General features: G+C 52.9%; 7 protein-coding genes across 7 annotated transcripts; 2 read left to right on the top strand and 5 right to left on the bottom strand.

Annotated features, from left to right (window-relative positions):
* Positions 1-3: 3 nt before the first annotated feature.
* On the bottom strand, positions 4-1,366 carry RPS29 (40S ribosomal protein S29). Its single transcript, XM_062910243.1, has 3 exons — positions 1,029-1,366; positions 705-804; positions 4-571 (listed from the first exon to the last, which is right to left on the bottom strand). Exons 1-3 carry the CDS (start codon positions 1,088-1,090, stop codon positions 563-565), a joined length of 171 nt encoding a protein of 56 aa, XP_062769139.1. The 5' UTR covers positions 1,091-1,366; the 3' UTR covers positions 4-562.
* A 7-nt stretch (positions 1,367-1,373) lies between these two features.
* ERP38 (Protein disulfide-isomerase erp38) lies at positions 1,374-3,001 on the top strand. The gene is made up of 2 exons (XM_062910242.1): positions 1,374-2,209; positions 2,266-3,001. The coding sequence occupies exons 1-2, from the start codon at positions 1,699-1,701 to the stop codon at positions 2,853-2,855; spliced, it is 1,101 nt and encodes a 366-aa protein (XP_062769138.1). The 5' UTR covers positions 1,374-1,698; the 3' UTR covers positions 2,856-3,001.
* On the bottom strand, positions 2,996-3,723 carry QC763_211980 (uncharacterized protein; the record flags this gene model as incomplete). Its single annotated transcript, XM_062910241.1, is given in 4 exon segments — positions 2,996-3,156; positions 3,218-3,323; positions 3,379-3,555; positions 3,568-3,723. 4 exon segments carry the CDS (start codon positions 3,721-3,723, stop codon positions 3,077-3,079), a joined length of 519 nt encoding a protein of 172 aa, XP_062769137.1. The 3' UTR covers positions 2,996-3,076.
* A 269-nt stretch (positions 3,724-3,992) lies between these two features.
* On the top strand, positions 3,993-6,623 carry QC763_211970 (uncharacterized protein; the record flags this gene model as incomplete). Its single annotated transcript, XM_062910240.1, has 1 exon — positions 3,993-6,623. The coding sequence occupies one exon, from the start codon at positions 3,993-3,995 to the stop codon at positions 6,621-6,623; it is 2,631 nt and encodes an 876-aa protein (XP_062769136.1).
* A 373-nt stretch (positions 6,624-6,996) lies between these two features.
* On the bottom strand, positions 6,997-9,279 carry QC763_211960 (uncharacterized protein; the record flags this gene model as incomplete). The annotated part of the gene is made up of 1 exon (XM_062910239.1): positions 6,997-9,279. The coding sequence occupies one exon, from the start codon at positions 9,277-9,279 to the stop codon at positions 6,997-6,999; it is 2,283 nt and encodes a 760-aa protein (XP_062769135.1).
* Positions 9,280-10,745: 1,466 nt separating this feature from the next.
* Positions 10,746-13,812, bottom strand: HRD1 (E3 ubiquitin-protein ligase hrd1; the record flags this gene model as incomplete). The annotated part of the gene is made up of 4 exons (XM_062910238.1): positions 13,477-13,812; positions 13,282-13,386; positions 12,536-13,220; positions 10,746-12,481 (listed from the first exon to the last, which is right to left on the bottom strand). The coding sequence occupies exons 1-4, from the start codon at positions 13,498-13,500 to the stop codon at positions 10,746-10,748; spliced, it is 2,550 nt and encodes an 849-aa protein (XP_062769134.1). The 5' UTR covers positions 13,501-13,812.
* A 1,687-nt stretch (positions 13,813-15,499) lies between these two features.
* On the bottom strand, positions 15,500-17,265 carry QC763_211940 (uncharacterized protein). The gene is made up of 2 exons (XM_062910237.1): positions 16,400-17,265; positions 15,500-16,171 (listed from the first exon to the last, which is right to left on the bottom strand). Exons 1-2 carry the CDS (start codon positions 16,897-16,899, stop codon positions 15,994-15,996), a joined length of 678 nt encoding a protein of 225 aa, XP_062769133.1. The 5' UTR covers positions 16,900-17,265; the 3' UTR covers positions 15,500-15,993.
* Positions 17,266-18,194: the final 929 nt, after the last annotated feature.

The following is an 18,194-nucleotide window of genomic DNA, read 5'->3' as shown; positions in this document are numbered from 1 at the left end:
CATGCCCACTCTCCCATCAATCAAAGCAGATGTCGAGATCTATTCGCTGGGCACGCGCGAACAAAACAACAACAGCAAACAACAAGAATGCACCTTGAGTGTGTGTTTGCAACTTGGGTCATTTCAGTTGCTCTTCAAAGAAAAAGCACAAAAAAGGATGCTTTCACAAAAAAAAAAGGTAAAACCCGTGATAACTCCCACTTTGTTGGCCTTGGTTTCCCCCTTATCCCATGCAAATAATGAGTGAAAAGAATCCCAACGCTGGCCGCCTTGTTGATCTTTCGGAATATCAGTCGTCGGTTTCCTTCAGCCCGTTTTCTTCCGTAAAGTGGTCGTCGAATCACAAAGTTTGTCCCTTTTTTGTTCTTATTTCCCAGCCGGCGAAAAAGGGTGTTCTAGTTGGTATCCGTCCCCCCCCCCTTTGCCCATGGTTTCCCCAAAAGAATTCCCTTTTTGTCACCGTTTCCCTTTCCCATTCTCCCCGTCATGTCATCAAACCACAAAACCCGGAAGCCCCGTGGTTGTCAAACCCTCCATGTCTCCCGACATTAGAGTGGGTGATTTACCGGTACTGTTGTGTCACATGTTAGTATTTTGTATGTTCGGTTCTGAAGTGGCATCGGCGGGGGTGTGGATGTGTGAATCGCTCGGGGTTCTGTGTATGTGGTGCTCGGATCTCGAAATCGGGGGAGTTGTTATCGTACCTTGACGAAACCAATGTCGGCAGCCTTCTCGCGGAAGCACTGACGGCAGATGTTGAGGCCGTACTTGCGGATCAGACCAGCCTGGTGGGTGCAGACACGGCTATATATCGAAAAATCTATCGTTAGCCACACTTGCTCTTCAAGGTTCTCTCTCTCTTTCGTGTGAAATCGTGATGGCTTATCCCCCTCCCTCCTCTTTCCATTCCTCCTCTTGTCCAAGAACCCTAGCTCTTCCCCCATCCGATATGCCTTCCTCCTGGTACCCATGTTCGTCGGCGGTATCGTTCGTGATGGATGTTGTGGGGTTTCTTTGTGTTTCCTTACCAAGCGCGAGAGCCCTTGCCGTAAGTGCGGGGGCGGGAGTTCCAGACAGACTCGTGAGACATCTTGAGAGATTGATGGAATTTTTCCTTGCGAAAAAGGGCAAATTTCGGAGAGGGGTGGGTTTGGCGTGAAGATGTCGTCGACGGAGAGCGGTGGTCGGCCTGAAATGTTGCTAGGGAGTTCCGCAATATGGACACGAGATTTTTCTTGTGCGGGAGGGCTTCGCTGGTGGGTGGCTTGTGCGTTTGTGGCGCTTGGCCTGGAATTATGGGTCTTTTTACTTCACCGCCCGCTGGCTGATAAGCCCCGTATCTTATCGCTTATCAGCTGTCTGCAGATTTGACAGGGATTTGATGGCCTGTTGGGACAGTGCGCTTGCTGCAGTCGCTGGCACTGTTTCAGATGGCGGGGCGGGAGCTGCAAAACTGGGGAAGCTTTCCAGCCGATGTGCCAGGATTGCGCCGCCAGTTGTCAGCGAGCTCTTCTGCAAAGTGGCATCTTTTTCTGGGATTTCAAAGCATCCCTTGATTTGCATTTGCCTGGAGGCATCTATTCAATAGAGCCGGCTCTCTGAATTTATCCATCTTTACCTTTTTCATCGGCCCCTGTTGCATCGATCTCGATTTCAAAAACCCCATCCCGCAAACCGCCGTGGTACGACATCACCACCATGGTTCTCCTCAAGAGCTTCGTGCTCGCCGGCCTCACGGTTGTTGTCGCGGCCAAGTCTGCCGTCCTCGACCTTATCCCTAGCAACTTCGACGAAGTCGTTCTCAAGTCCGGGAAGCCCACCCTCGTCGAGTTCTTCGCCCCATGGTGTGGCCATTGCAAGAACCTTGCCCCTGTCTATGAGGAGCTCGCCCACTCCTTCGAGTTCACCAAAGATGTCCAGATTGCCAAGGTTGATGCCGATGCCGAAAGGTCGTTGGGCAAGCGTTTTGGTGTCCAGGGTTTCCCTACACTGAAGTGGTTCGATGGCAAGAGTGACAAGCCAACAGAGTACAATGGTGGACGTGACCTCGAGGCTCTGACCGCCTTCATCACCGAGAAGACTGGTATCAAGTCCAAGAAAAAGCTCGCTCCTCCCAGCAGCATTGCCTACCTGACCGATGCTACCTTCAAGAACACCATTGGCGGTGACAAGCACGTTCTTGTTGCTTTCACTGCTCCCTGGTGCGGACGTAGGTGTCCACCTATATTGAAATCTCAAAACCAGAATGCTAACTCAGCTCCATAGACTGCAAGAGCCTTGCCCCCACTTGGGAGTCTCTTGCCACCACCTTCGCCAACGAGCCCAACGTCGTTATTGCCAAGGTTGATGCCGAGGCTGAGAACAGCAAGGCCACCGCCAACGATTATGGTGTGACGTCGTATCCCACCATCAAGTTCTTCCCCAAGGGCAGCACCACTCCCGAGGATTACAACGGTGGCCGTTCTGAAGAGGCCTTTGTTGCCTTCCTCAACGAGCAGGCCGGTACCCACCGCGCCGCCGGCGGCGGTGTTGATGCCACCGCTGGCACCTTCGCCGTTCTCGATGAGATTGTCACCAAGTACATTGGTGGCACCCCCCTTACCGATGCCGCTGCCGAGGTCAAGAAGGCTGCTGAGAGCCTCAAGGAAGATGCCCAGTACAAGTACGCCGAGTACTACATCCGCGTCTTTGACAAGCTTAGCAAGAGCGACAGTTTTGCTGCTAAGGAGCTCGCCCGTTTGGAGGGTATCCTCAAGAAGGGTGGTCTGGCCCCTACCAAGCTTGATGAGCTTACCACCAAGACCAATATCCTCCGCAAGTTTGTCGAGAAGGTCACTGGTAAGGATGAGCTTTAAACAAGTGTGGATTTGGTGATACAGAAATTAATAAAAGGCAAACGTTCTCCTAAGGCTGAAAAAGGCGTACGCGTTGAGGGCGAGTGAGATGGCACGTGTATGATAATATTTGGGTAGCAACAAAGGAAGTGTATCCCATGAGGTTTAACAAACAAAACACGACCCCTGAAAACTCCATGAACTCCTGCTCGTAATTACCGATGCTCTGGCCACGCATGATTTCAGCCGGAGCTTGACTTCTTGTCCTTGTTGGCTGCTAGCTGTGCTTCAAGGTTGTCCAGGCGACGCGACATCTCGTCCACTAGTATTATTCCGTGAGTGACCAGGCCATATGTTGGTGGTCGCCAGGGGTGATGACTTACTTTTTGCAAAGATTTCACTAGAAACGCCAGCAAATTTGTTCGAGAGGGTGTTCAGAAGGTCTTCGAGTTGGACCGTGAGCTCAGCATGGGCGTTGTCGCCAGAGGCCTAAGGGGTCATATTTAGCTTTGGTAGCTTTGCACAGAGGAAGGGGGCAACTTACATTTGTTGGACTCGTGTTGTTGGCGTTGGACTCGTTCTTGGAAGCCATACTTATTTTTGTCCGGTACTTTTGCATGCGGAGACTGAAGCAGTTCCTGGATGATTGTACAGTGCGGAAGAGGTTGCTGTCAATGTGTTTTTGATCATGAGCAGCTGGTTCAACGGGTGGGGGGGGTAGCTTTCAGGGCACTATTTGATAGCACGGTGCACAGCCCAGTAGCGACACTGTGGTAGTCAGAGGGCCGCGCGCTGTTCGATGCCAAGCTTGAAGGTACCCTTGCAGCAGCTGCCTCACCCGCGATATCATTACAAAGACATCATCGTCCATTAAAGCATCACTTTGCATGACGAGACTTAAGTTGCTCACGATAATTTGAGTTTTGTTTGTTTCCTTCCAGATAAGAATTACATTCGTCGTAACTCTATCCTCTCATACTGATTACGACATCGCCCAACAGTAGCAACAATCACGAGACCCATGCAAATCGTCGCCTCAAGGTGCATCATCCAAATCTCAGGCTTTACATACCGGGAGCTCGTCGACATTGAAATATGATTCCTACACCGCCATAGTAGCTTCAACTAGGCTGGCAAGCAAGCTGCGACTCCGCCACGATGCCTGAACAAGAACAGGATGAACAACAGCGACGGCAGCAGAGTGACCGGGGGCAGATGCTCCTCTTGGTGCTCATCTTTTATCTCACATTCTTCTCTGAGAGCGATGCACCAGCACTGATATCAACACCATATCTCACCGCCTCAGAAAGGCTTGGCCGCCAGAGGGCTGCTCATGGCATTCTCAACAGCACCAACTGGGGCGACTTTTCTCCCCACGCACACAAGGAAGGGGCGCCGCCATGGCAAGAGCCCAAGTATCTCAATCTCACCGGGTTTCGGGAAAGTGACGGTCTCGCGTGGGAGGATCTTGATTATTTCAAGGATCGGTGTCGTCAGTGGAGCAAACATGCCTACCCACCGCAGGAAGGAGGGGACGAGTGGGCTCATGGTTCGGCGAAGAGGACATGGCAGAATGCGACGGGCACTGTCCAGGGGAAGTGGATCCGTCGTCAGGGGTCGGCTGCGAAGTACAGAGATAACTTCAACCTCACTGCAGTTGCTCCTGGGGTCAATTGGATGGGGGACGATGTCGACTGGGGTTGGAATGTCACTGGGTCTCACGGCACTGTTGTCCTTCGCCTTGAGGAAGATGACACACCAGATAGCTGGTATCGGGAGACTCCACAAGATGAGAAAGAGAGCCATACGGCGGGCGTTGCGAGAGAGATCTCAGCTGTGGCAACTTTTCAGGATGAAGAGACCTCTGCTGCCAGTTTCGTTATGCAACTTTACGGCGTTCACTGGCCATTGCAAGGGTCGATGATTCTGACTACAACTAGTGAGAAATTCGCCGGCATCTTTGGCTTACCTCACCTCACGCCTCACGCCAAGTTTTTCGAGACGAGTCAACGTCTGTTGAACCACACTGTCGATGAAACGCTGCGAGAGAGAGAACGTAGCAGGCTTCCAGATATATCCAACCCATGGAATCCGGTCATTGAAGGGGACTTTGGTGGCACACTACCCCGTTGTGAATACGTTTTGTATCTGCAACTGCATGCCCTGGACCATCACTATACACATGACAAGGGATTCATGGATTCGTCGGATTCCATTATCGACGATATGGAGTGGGAGCTTCGCTATCCTACTGGCGCTCGAAACACGAAGCTACCTGAGCTGCAAATGTCCCTCGTCGCCTGGTCGCCTGACTGCTCATATTATCTCGAGTCTAAGGGACCTCCCCTATTCCCACCCGCAGATGGCCAGCATCTTGTTGGTGTCAAGGAGGAGGTGCTTCTTTCTCGGGTGAATTACTCGCTGCTAGTTTTCGCGTTTGTATACGCAGTACAAGTCATACTCTTGAAAGGGCAGATCAAAGAATCCCCCACGCCCTCTACGCTCAATCGGTTGAGCTTTTGGAGCATGTCAACGATGTTGCTGGCAGATGGCCTGATTTTCTCAGCTTCATCTGCTTGGTCTGTCAGTGCCTCTGACGGGTTTCACTCTGCCTTGCTGTTAACATTTGTCTCGTTCATGTCATCGGCTATCGGAGGCGGACTCTTGGCCAGCATCCGTGGCAGTGAACCAGAGAGGAGAGCTCGCGATACTCCTCCAGCCACCAACACGGGTACTACGAACACAACCACTACCGCCCCAGCACCACCTCCTGCTCCGGCAGTCCCACAGACCTCAGGCCCTCTGCCCCCGCCAGTAACAGCTGGACCTCCCAGGGCACCCTCTCTCCCGATCATTGTCCCCTCAGACCAAGACATCGACGCCGAGATTGCAGAAAACGTCGCAGCCGGCGCAGGCGCCGTCCCAGGCCTAGGCACCACCACCACAGCCCCAGCAACGACAACCACACCAACCAACCGCCCCCAAACAGCCCAATTCGCCCCCGTAATCTTCTACTTCTTCCTCCTCATCCTCGCCATCATGGTCCTAACAATCCTCTCCCTCTCCTGGCCCCCCCGCGCCCGCTCAATCTACATCAACACCATCTCCTTCCTCTACTTCTCCCTCTGGCTCCCCCAAATCTGGCGAAACGCCCGCCGCAACAGCCGCCGCAGCTTCTCCTGGAACTTTCTGACAGGCCAATCCCTCTGCCGCCTCGCCCCGTTTGCGTACTTTTACCTCTACGACAAAAATTTCTTGTTCGTCTCGACCGATTACACAACCTTCTCCATCCTCGTCGCCTGGGTGTGGGCCCAGCTCCTGACGCTGATCCTGCAAAACTTTTGGGAGCCCCGGCTGGGCATCCCGTTTCCGAGAGGTTGGATGCCAGAAGTGTGGGACTACCACCGCATCCTGAGGCAGGATGACATCGAGAGCGGGGTTGTCGTCGGTCTTGAATTTCTCGAGTCTGCTTCGTCGTCGTCGTCGTCGTCGACCGCCGAAGGCCACGGCCACGACCACAGGGGGCAGCTGAGGGAGAGGGCAAAGGAGCTGAGGCAGAGGGGCATGACGTTGAGGAATGTGGACTGCGCCATCTGCAGGGAGGAGATGCTGGTGCCGGTCGTGATGACGGGCAAGCCGGACCCGTCATGGAGCATGGCTGACATGCTGGAGAGGAAGTCGTACATGATCACGCCCTGCCGGCACATGTTTCACACAAAGTGCTTGGAGCAGTGGTTTAGGAAGCGGCTGGTTTGTCCCATATGCAGGGAGGATTTGCAGCCGCTTTGAGAGATTGTTATACACAGTCTGCAGTATCCTTGGATGATGTGTAATAGTTGTTAGGTTGAAAGCGGTGTTTTTATATCACATTATAGGCGATGATTCTGATCAGCATCATAACTCTGGTAATCATGGAGGCGTTTTAAACATTATATTCCGCTGTATTCCTTCTGGCTAACAATTTCTCAAATACATGCAAAGCGTGTCCTTCGCTGAGAGTTACCCATCCACACAACCATGGTAGGTATTCAACCATAACTCGTCCATAAACCACAACAAAAGAACGATGAAAAACTCACCCAATCACAAAACATCCCCTTCACAATCTGACACCCCCACCTTGTAAAAAACCATCATCCCAAAACCGATCCAGCATCCCCCTTTAAACCCAGGGCCTGACAGACCGACTGAAAATCCCATCCTCACTCTCCTCACTCCCCCTCACACCCCTCTCACCCCGTCCCACATCCTCCTCTTCCTCAACAACCCCCTCTTCCTCCTCCCTCTCCTCCACCGCCTCGCTGTTCTCATGGCCCCCATTATGCCCAATAACCCGTCCCATCAACCTCCCAAACCCCCTCGGAATCTCTGGCAACGCCGTCAACGAAAACCTCCTCTTCTTCCTCCCCTGCATCGCAGCAACAGCAGCAGCAGCCCCCGCCTGCGCAGCCTCATTTCTCCTGGCATTTGTCATAACCTCCGCATAAGAAAGCAACCTATTATCCCGCCCGCTTGCTCCTCCAACAAAGGTGGTGGTTCTCCTATCACTACCACTACCACCACCGCCGCCACCCCCAAAGATATCCGGCACCCCCATGCCCCTAGTCCCAACTCCCTCCCCACCCCTCCCAGCAAACCCCCAATCCCCATTACTCATCGCAGCAACACCCTGACTAACCCTATGCCTCCTCTTCTCCGGCACAGACGGCGGACCTCTCAAATCCAAAGGCGGCAACCTATCCCTAAGCCGCTGCTCGTGTCTCCACCTATCCGCCTCCTCCCGCTCCCTTCTAACTTGCTCCACAATATCCCTCGCCCACTGCGGGCGGTTATTCCAAAGTTCTCGACGCTCTTCTTCATCCTTCTCGAACCTTACGTACCACGGCGTCCCGTCCTCATTATCTGGTGGCGGGTAGGGGCACTCCGGGATCTCGAGAGGAGGACAAAGATGGTACATCTCGTGGTAGAGGTAAGGGGGAGTAACGCTCCTGTCTATTCCCTTGCCTTTTCCTCTGCTTTCGGTGCCGAACGGGTCAAAAAAGTAGTCACCTGCTTCGGCTACCATGGAGGCGTAGTCGATGACTTCCTCGGATTGTTCTTGTTCGGCTGTAGTGGTGTCTGTTTGGTTGCTTTTCGAGGCTTCGTTGCTGCTCGGGGCTTTGTCCTTGATAATGGTCATGCTGGAAGCTAGTGTCTGGGCTAGGGTGGTATTGATGTGGTCGTCATCCATACTCGCTGTGACTGGGTTGGTCTCGGCAGTATTATTATCATCATCACTCGTGTCCGCCACACTGGTGTCGCTGGTGTTCGTGTTGGTTTTGACAATGTCGGAATCGCCATCAGCTACAGACCATGAGCTAGTCTGGGAGGCATCTTCAGTCGATGACCGTGCCTGGTTTTCATTTTCGGCGGGGCTCCGATCCCCAGGAGACAAAACACTTGTCTTACTCTCCTCAGCGCGGGAGCTGCTACCTCGAGCCGGCGGAATAGGAAGACATGTTGATGACAGTCGGCGGCGTGATTCATCCGGTCTGTTCTCCATGTCGGATATCCGATTGCCTTGAGCGCCAGCAGAGGAAGATTTCGTCGATGACCGGGGAAGAAAACCTGCAAAAAATCTCCTCAACCGCTTTCTCTTGTTGCCTTTATTGGAGCTGGTGAAGGACAGGTCTATATCCTGCCCCTGTTGATGATTTTCACTGCTGCCAAAGAAAAGAGGATGAGAAAACGTTTTGTTCTCTCGCCCGTTTGTGGCAGCAGGGCCCGTGGCAGAAATAACCTCGAAACCTTCTTCTTCCACAACCCCCTTCCCCGCCGAGACTGATAGGCGTTTTGAGACCGAAGCTTCACCATGGATTGCATCAAGGCGCCCGCCAGTCCTCTCCTTCACACCTTCCTCCGTATCAACCACATGAAGACGTCTCCATTTCCATACCTTCTCCTTACTCCGCCCGTCTCCGACAAGATCCTTGTAGCGATACTTGAAATCCCCTCCCCTCATTTTCACATCACACTCCGATGACCTTCCAGACTCAGTCCCGACAGAGCCCTCGACAGAGCTTTCGCCAGAGAGCCCCCCCTCCGTCGTCATGGGCTGCACCGTCCGTGTCGGATCCCCAGCCGCCAACTTGTTACCTCTCTCAACCGAACGGCAGATGACATCAACAGCCTCCTGCGCCCTGTCTTTCCGCATTTTCCAATACAAATCGCTCCCTTCCTCCACCCCCTTCATCTCAAACTCCCTAGTCAAATACTCGTCAGAACAAAACTCCTCATGGTCCTCTGCTGTATACAGCCCGCCACTCCAGCTGCCAAACGAACCGACAGACCTGCGGGATCGATGCGAGCCCGCGGTGGTAACCGGCGGGGTTGGATACGACGAGTTGGGCTCAAACCCACCCGTCGGTTGACCATGAGGGTTGCGAGGAGCAACATACCCCGGCATTTGCTAAAAGCCGTGAACCGGCGCATCTGACCCGTTATTCCGAGTCGCGCCGGCAGCGACATCCATTTGATTGTCACCCCTTCCTGGCAGACCAGCCTGCTCGCCCAGCACCCGGTCCGGCACGGCGCGGTAGTCTTCTGGCTGAGCTTCTTGGCATCCTGGCAGAGATGTCTGTGGCAGAGGTGCTCTGTATCCTGACATAGGAGCGTAGTATCCTGGCATGGGTGCTTGTGGCGGATGTGCTTGGTATCCTGGCATAGGTGCTTGTGGCAGAGGTGCTCGGTATCCTGGCATACGAGGGCAGTATCCTAGAATATGAGGGCAGTGTCCTGGCATAGGAGCGTAGTGTCCTGGCATAGACACTTGTGGCAGAGGTGCTCGGTATCCTGGAATACGAGGGCAGTAACCTGGCATAGGAGCATGGTATCCTGGCACTTGGCCGGGCTGGTGATGATGATACAAGGCAGGATTGTACACCAACGTCCTGTCGTGGGCGAGAAGGGCCCCCTGGTCTGCTCGAGCTGGCTGAAACTGGGACGTTAAGGCCGGTGTCTTGTTCAAACCGGCCATCTCCTTCTGTTCTCTTTGCTCGACCGCAGGTGTTTTTGGTAGATTCCGTGATCCGTCCGCCGTTTCATCGCAAGAAAAGCCCTCCTCGTCGTCGTCTGAAAATGCACAGTTGGCAGCAGTTGTATCGGGACAACAACCCCGGAAAATCTGAACATCATCATCGACGGGCCGTATGCTGTCCTCGGCGCTCTCCTCAGGACTCACGGAATGGTCCCCCATGGGTGCTGGAGAAGAAGAAGGAGCGGAAAAGATTGTTGCTGAGCTGCGTGTATGTAAAGTCCTTGAAGGATAAGCAATGATAGTAGGTAGCACTACAAAGTAGAGTAAACAACTGCATAACGAGACGATGGTCGTCGGATGATGCAAACTCGAGACAAAACCAAAAGAAGAAAAAACCGGCATGTGGTTTCTTAAACAGCCAGACCCACGTATGTGCCTGCCTTGTGTGAGCACCACCCACACACCATGGACGAAATAACGGCAACTTACACCTTCCTTTTTTTAATAAGAAAATAGGCCGATTGACCCTCATTTCAGATCTCTTAACTATCGTTTGAGGTTTATTAACATTCCTCGAGGCATGGTTCAGAATAAAACATGTGTCGACTTACAGTGCCAGTTATCTTCTCGATAGGGTGGTACTTTCTTGCGGGCACACAGTCGAAAGAGCAAGAGTAACGGAGAAGGAAGCAGCTGAGATGGAAATGCATTTGGTATTTCTAAGCCCGCTCTTGCGCTGAGTATCAGGTGGACGGGATCGAAACGTCCACAGAAACCGACCAAGTCTGTAGAGAAAATCCCCAACCCGCTAAACGCCCCAAAATGCTGTAACTGCCCTCAAAAGGCTTATGATGATGTATGTATCTCCTGTACTGGTAACCTGGCTGTCTTTTTTTTCATTCATCCTCTTCATTCTCAGCGTCCTCCACCGAAGCCAGCCTGGCGGTGCTTTTACTATTACTGGTACTGCCGTTCTGTGCACTTGGCCCGGCAGACCCGTTGCTTTCTGAAGCTGCTCTGCTGCTACCTGCCTCAGCCTCGGTTTGCGGAGGGGAGGTAGTTCGACCGCCGAAGAGCTGCGCCGGACCACCCCAATTTGGAGCAGCTGAAGTGGCTGTTGATGCTGTGTGAGATGGAGACACAGTTCGTTGTGTATTTGAGGCAGCATCTGATGGCACAGCACCACGTACTTCAGTTGTTTGCGATGATTCGGCCTCATACCCAGCGACCGAAGTCGTGTCTCGGCCTAAAGGACTCGTGCCCCTGGACAAGGAGGATCTCGGCCTCTCTGGAGCAAGGTTCTGTAACCTATCCCTAAGAGCGTTCGCAGGCAGCTGGCCCCAGAGCGGACTTGGTTCTACCACCCCGTTCTCCACCCTTTGAAGAGGGACAAGTGACCAACCCGCCGGAATCGTCACACCCTCGGGAAGATCTGGGCTTCCGGCAGGAATAGCCGCTCCTGATTCAGCACCCAGCCTACCAATAGTAGGCTGGGCCCTCGGCAGAAATGCATGCACCTGCGCTTGCAATGCCCCTGGATGATGAAGCGCAGGATGAGGCTGTCCCTGAATATAAGGTTGGCCTAGCAGCATGACAGGTGACTGGGAAGCAGGTTGGCCTGCCGGTTGAACTCCTGGATGAACAGCTGCCTGAGCAGGTGCCTGAGCTAGATGCTGGATGTTAGCCACAGGCTGAGGAGGCACAAAAACTTGACCTGGAACAAGAGGTATTCCTTGTCGCTGACCAGCTTGTTGTGTAGGTGTCTGGCGCAACCGTGTCAGTTCGTTGACCATGTGCTGGAGAAGATACAACTCGTGCGCGGCATGGTTCAGGTTGGCCATCTCTTGCTGGATTCGCGTGCTAAGGTCAGTGAGCTGTCCGCGGATTTGATCCAGCCCAGCACCAGGTGTATTGACGTTGACAGCGGCATTGTCAGCCGGTGCAGGAGCCGCGGGTGCAGGAGGCGCAGGGCGAGCAGCATCTGGCGGCATACCCATTCTCTGAGCCATCTCTCTAATCTCCTCAACGCCACCCTGGGCAAACCCAAGTCTGAGAGGCCCAAAGTTAAACATGCGGACGTTGCGATTCCTGTTGTTCCCCTGAAGTCCCGCCGCTCCCCCTTGTGGTGGCTGACCTGCAGGAGGCTGACCATTTGGTGGAAACTGTGCTTGCGCCGGCTGATTTGGGCCAGGAGGCAAACCGAGCCCCAACCTGAACACCACGGCATCCCCGTTCCTCGCAGGTTGTTGACCTTCGCGTGCGACAGGACGACGGCAGGTTGGGCATACTTGTTGACGCTCCAACCAACTCTTGAGGCAACCGAAATGCAGGATATGGCCACATGGAAGTTTCTTGGCACGCGTTCTCTCGATCTGGTTGGTATCGTTGGGATCCCAAGGGCGCATTTCTTCTCTGCAGATGATGCAGGTTTCATCTCTGCCAAGATCCTCCACTGTAGCATCGGGATACTGGTCCATGTGTTTGAGCGCTTGTCGATAGCGGAGGAGGGCTCGTAGACGCTTTAGGAACGACCTCGCGGTCATGAACCAGTCTCTGACGATATGTATGGGGAAGTTGAAAAAGATGACAAGAGCGCAGAAGAAGACGGTATAAAGAGTAAGCTTGACAAAGTCTGTAAACTGTTAGCGGTTGAGCAGAGCAATTGGCAGCTGTCGTAAGCACTGACCTGCAAAAAGATCCAGGGACAAAATCCAGTGCCCCTTGGATTCCCAACCTGGCACTTCAATGTCCATCTCGTCGACATCTTCCTCGTTGGGCAGTTCCTCGTCATCATCCTCAGCGGTACCCTCGGCTCTCCGCCTCAGAATTTCGGCCCTCTGCTCCCGAACCTGGCGACGGCGTTCTTCCAAGCGTTGTTGCGTTTGGATCCTGTTGACCTGTTGCTCCACCAGCGAGAGGATATACCGACCAGTCGTGTGCAGGGAGCAGACTGTGAGGACGGCAAACTCGAATAGGAACATGACCATGACGGTACGGCGGGCTTGTTGCCAGACGGTAGTGGCGGCATAGCTGAGCAAGAAGATGTCGTAAAGTATACTGACCAGCAGAGAGACGCTGAGTCTGGTATGGAACAGTCGGGGGTTCGCAGGGGGTTGTTGCTCCAGCACTTCGACGCGACCTTCACTGATCCAACCCCACACCTTCCCAGTGATGAGCGCGGTAAACATGATCACAAAGGAGGGGCCGAGTTCGTCCCGGAATATGGTCATGGCAAGGCAGGTTTCGGTGACGGCGAACCAGCCCCGTTCGTAGAGTTGTTCGATTTCGGTCGGTCGCAGGGGGCCGAAGCAGAGGCGTTGGAAGCCATACACAAGAGATCCATAGACAACGAACACCAGATTTGCGAGAACCTAAATGGGCCTGTTGTCAGACGAGCCCCAAGGCGTGTAAGTGGGCACAAGAGGGACGTACCAGGAGAGACATGCTACTTTGCGCAAGATGGACCATGGCCGAGTAGAAATTGGCACGTTGATAGAAAGCGGATGCGACCACGGCGGCCGCAGAGGCCATGGAGGCCTGTGGTTGGCAGCATCAGTCAGTATGTTGATGATATGCACAGTTCACGAGAGCTCCTTATCCCGTCGTGGAGCTGGAGGTTCAACCTACCGTTGCGTACCACTGGAGCCGCATCTTGTTGGGTTTATTTTACAACAAGAGCGCAGAAAGCGGGAGAAGTCTGTTCGATTAAGTGGCGATTGTTAACGAAGATGGCCGCAAGAGTCAAGTCGCCATGGTTGTTTGCGCAAGATGGTGGTGCCGCCGCAGTTGGAGAGCTCTTGAGATTATGGTAATCAATTGGCCACGTTATGGAAAGAGCCAGGATCAGATGTCCGAGCCGAACGACACACCACCACCTGTGCCAGTGACGCTGCCAAGCCACCAGCCACACCCGACTTGCATTCCATCGAATGAGTGGCGGTGCAGCTGTTTGCTGAAGAGCTGAAGAAAAAGGGGGCTCGGTCCAATCACATTAATCCATTTTTCATTTACAAGTTCAACGCCAAACCATGGGCAACTCTCCCCTCCATCATCACTCCGGCCTTGCTCGCAGCAATTCGAAGTCGCCCAAATCTTCCAGCTAATACCTGGTACTTCTTCATTGCGGTTACAACACTTTCACAAATCAATCGGCCGGATGAAATCCAGAAAGTGTCCTTGCATGCGTTGAGTCAAAAATGGCCAAGTGGCGAAGACACTCTGCCAAGCTTCGATGAGAAACGAGACATCTCACGATGAATGCGTGAGGCCTTGATCAAAACTGCCGCCGTCACAGGTATCCCAAAGGTATCCTCCAAGTCTAAGGTAAATTAGATCTGTGGCAACGCTAATGATTCACCAGACCATCAACGCCCTTCTAGAGGTCAAGAAAGTAACACCAGATGACCTTCTCGATGAGCCGCAAGGACCCTCGCCGAAGGAAGACCATCTGATATTCACGACACCCCAGTATCCCAGATTCTAGAACGCGGACAAGAATTCTTCGAGGGCATCTGCGGTAAAATAACCAAGAGAGTCATGGGTCAAATGGACCGATCGGGAACCGAAGACCTCGGCCTCGTCGCTCGCCTGGTATATGGTTACATTCTCAGCAACACCAATGTCCTCGGCGCCGTCGAGACTTCCTATGTCATGATTGCCGTGTTGATATCACAAGATTTGAGGTTGATGCTGTGTCTCGCTGGCCCCAATCAAAGCTGATGAGTTCACGGGTCAATCCTCAGTTAAAAGGCCATCTCAGAGGAGCTCTCAACGGCGGTGCCACGGTCGATGAGGTAAAACACTGTCCGCAGCGTCGTCATGGACATCTGTGTGGCGTCCAGGATGAGGATGCTGGACAGCGACGTCCCCGTGGGTCTTGGATGGAGAGTTGAGCCTGCTGATTTGTAGCCTCAATCCAACAAGACCCTCCCTCTTATCCAATCTACGAAAATGAAGCATTTCCAAAGTAACCCTATTTTCTTAGCTTCAAGATCGTCCAGATTCGTCAAGACGATCAGGGTCGCCAAGCAGGGTCGCCAAGAGCCCAGTTTGGTACCTAGAAGTGAAGAACCATGCATTCACATTCAGCTGGTTCGTGATGCGGAATTCATTCCACAAAAGCACAAATCTTCATGAATTCCGCGAGAAGTTGAGATGACTGGCATTCGAGGAACAAATCATAACCGGTATTTTATGTAATAGCCTTCCCTCGCGTTGCTCGTTCTCACCCAACTTGGGTATCTTGTCCGTTATATAGTGGAGCCGTTTGTCCAAGCCAAGAATGGGGATTAAAGCAGGACCCAGCCTCGGCCTCTGGGTCTTTGACTCGAGACCTCTTGCCTTTCATTTCACCTTTGCATACCATTACAAACTATCTGCAACTTGTGTGCTTTCCCGGCTTGAATTCCGCTCCCATCTTTTCACTGCCAACATATATACTCGGCCTTCGGCATCTTTCAGCTTACACTCAATACTTTTGCAAACAGCCCCGTCAGCAGGAAGTGACAGTTGGCCCGCCGTCGTCAGGAAGTTCAACTGGCTGGCGGGCGCCACGAATACGACAGTTGGCCCAATCACGCTGGGTTTGTTTGGCCGAGCTGAACTTTTACCCCCAGGATCTCACTCGCGCCACTGCTTCGTCAGTGGTCTTGGCTTGGGGAGCTGAAAACTTGAAGAGCGGATGAATTCCGCGCTGATTTTGGGGGGAGAGGGGAGGGCTGTCTATAAGAACGCGGGTCCCCGTTCCCTTTGTTCCCTGAGATTTGGTCATGCTTGGGGTTGGGAAATTTATGTCAACATCGGAGATTGGTGGTGTTTGGATTTTGGACGAGCTGGACAACTGGGTTCGCCCGATATGGAAATTTGAGATACGCCTTACTGGATTCGGGACGACTTGGGCTGGAAGATGGGATGACATGAGAAAAGTAGGATGGACGACAAGAGAAAGAGCGAGAATCATGAGAAGAGGCTATGGGAGTCAGATGGCGCACGACAAAGATGGAAGACCCAGGAAGGACCGCATAAAAGAGCCAGGAATAACAGGAATGGGGGGAATCAAAAACTCGACCAGCTGGATATGAAGTTATGGCCGGCATCCCACCTCACCTACCGATCGCCTCGAACTCGACGACCCCGACGACCCCTTCACTCGCTCTTCCGTATCCTCCTCAACACCCCAACCGCCAACCACCTCTTCCTAACACTAATATCCTCCACCCCCCGATCCCAAACCCACTCCCTCTCACCCCCATCACAATCCCTCTCCCACAACCTCTCCACCTCCAACCCTACCTCAGCCAATTTCTCCTTGTCAAAAAACCCTCTCATCTTTTCCCTTCCCGTATGGAAACCCGCCACAACCCACGCCCTAGCATCCTCATCCTCCCTCAAAAACCACCCAACCGACCTCCTCAAATTCACATGCTGCCACGGCATCCAAAGACAATCCGCCACAAACACCCTATCAAACTGGTGTTTATTTCCCTCCGCCAATGGCGTCTCCAATTCCCCCCACCCATGTCCCTCAATGACCACCTCTTCAAGCCGATACCTCCCATCAACCCCATTCTTTTTTTCCACTCCCCTCAGCACATTCTCCTTGAGTGTCTTGATCACCTCTGGAGCAGGATAATCAGTCACCACCACCCTCTTGCTCCCCATCAACCCCCCCATTATACTTGGCAGTGCCGTCCCCGCCCCTAATTCCACCGTTTCCAGGCCCGTGGCATCAAAATCTTTGATCTCGCCACCGAGGCCTGACCAGGGGATGTCCAGCCCCAGAGTGCCGGCTTCGATGAGTTCAGCGAGCATGAGGGATGAATTCCAGAGGTAATGGGAAAAGAGGTGGCGCTCTTTTTCCTCGGTGACGTTGGCGAGCGAGAATTGCAGGGGTTGCGGGAGGTGGGGGGAGGTGTAGAGGAGGCCGTGGTCAGCGTCGCCGTGTTGGTTGGTTACGTCGTCGGGGAAGATGATGCCCAGGGAGGAGGAGAGGTAGTCTTCTGGGTCGGTGGTGTCGGGGCCGGTGAGGGCGAGGCGGGAGGTGAGGGCCATTTTTTTCTATTACTTTGGATGTTGGGAGGTGAGATTGAGAGGTGAGAGGAGGGGTGAGAATGGTGAGTATTTCTTGGGAAATGAGGTGAGTAAGATGGAGTTATGAGACTCTGCAAGTGAAGCTCACAATCAGTGATGATATCAGCTCTTGGTGTTGATCACCCCACCAAAGGAAGCTCCCAGAAGCCCACTCAGGCCAACTAATTACCTTAGCTTATCTGTTTATCGCGAGTTTTTGGACGTGGGTTCGCTGTTGTCGCCAGTCAATGGAGGGGTAGATTGCTCGGACACTCACAACCAGCCGGAACGTCCGTTGGAAGCCCACAAAAAAAACGGCTACAGAACACGGTTTCTATTGCATTCGAGGTATTTTTCTTGTTGTTCTGGATGGACAGCCATCCCCAGTGTCGGTGCGAGCCGTAAGCCGTCGAAACCCGCGTGCAATCGCATAGAGCTTATCGGTGACACGATGAAATTTGATAAGTGTTTTAGTGCACAAATCACCCTATATAGCAACAGTTTCAAAGTAGAGCTTCACACTTTATATCAATAAAACAAGCAGTGTGATTTAGCATGATCTGCTTTTCTCTACGTCTTTGCTTTTTTGCTACTTCTTTGTGAAATTCTGGTGTGAAGTGTTTCATGCCAGTCCCAATCCAACTCACAGGTCCAACACCATGCTAACCCATCACCCCCAAATGATTTCGCCTCCTCGCCAGCACCATGGGTATTCAACCAACTCAAAAATCAACACCACCCCACCAACCCCCCATTCTCAACCACCACCCTTTTTTCCGCCCTCACAAACCGAAAGTTGACCATCTGCAAAACAGGCCAAACCGCTCAGTTCCTCACCAGTCCCTTCACATACGTCCCTTCCAACCTCTCCTTGACATCCCAAATACCAAATAAAAGTGAGCTCAAGGGGAGTTACCAGTCCCATAAACCGACATCCTCCCTGTTCTACCCCAGTCATGCTTTCAAAACGCCGTCTTTTCAACAAACCTGCTGTGCCAGGGACATCTCCAGCCGCAAAAAGAAACGCGGCAGTGGTGCTCTGCGTCAGGACTGGGCGGGTGGAGAGGTTGTGGTGGTCCCATTTTCAACATAGCGAATCGGCTCCCTTCCCCCAAACCTGCTACAAAAACCCACACAAAACAATAATGGATAGATAATGAATCACACCCAGAAAGGATGAGAAAGGTAAAGGCACACGCACAAAACTAGGTGGGTGAGTGACACAGAAACCTAAATCTTTTTTTGTAGATCATATGCCAATACCGTTGGGAGATTGT

This window comes from Podospora pseudopauciseta (genome assembly GCF_035222475.1).
Source record: "Podospora pseudopauciseta strain CBS 411.78 chromosome 2 map unlocalized CBS411.78m_2, whole genome shotgun sequence".
Classification (NCBI taxonomy): domain Eukaryota; kingdom Fungi; phylum Ascomycota; class Sordariomycetes; order Sordariales; family Podosporaceae; genus Podospora; species Podospora pseudopauciseta.
The sequence above is the reverse complement of the archived record's forward strand: the minus strand, read 5'-3'. Positions and strand labels throughout refer to the sequence as shown.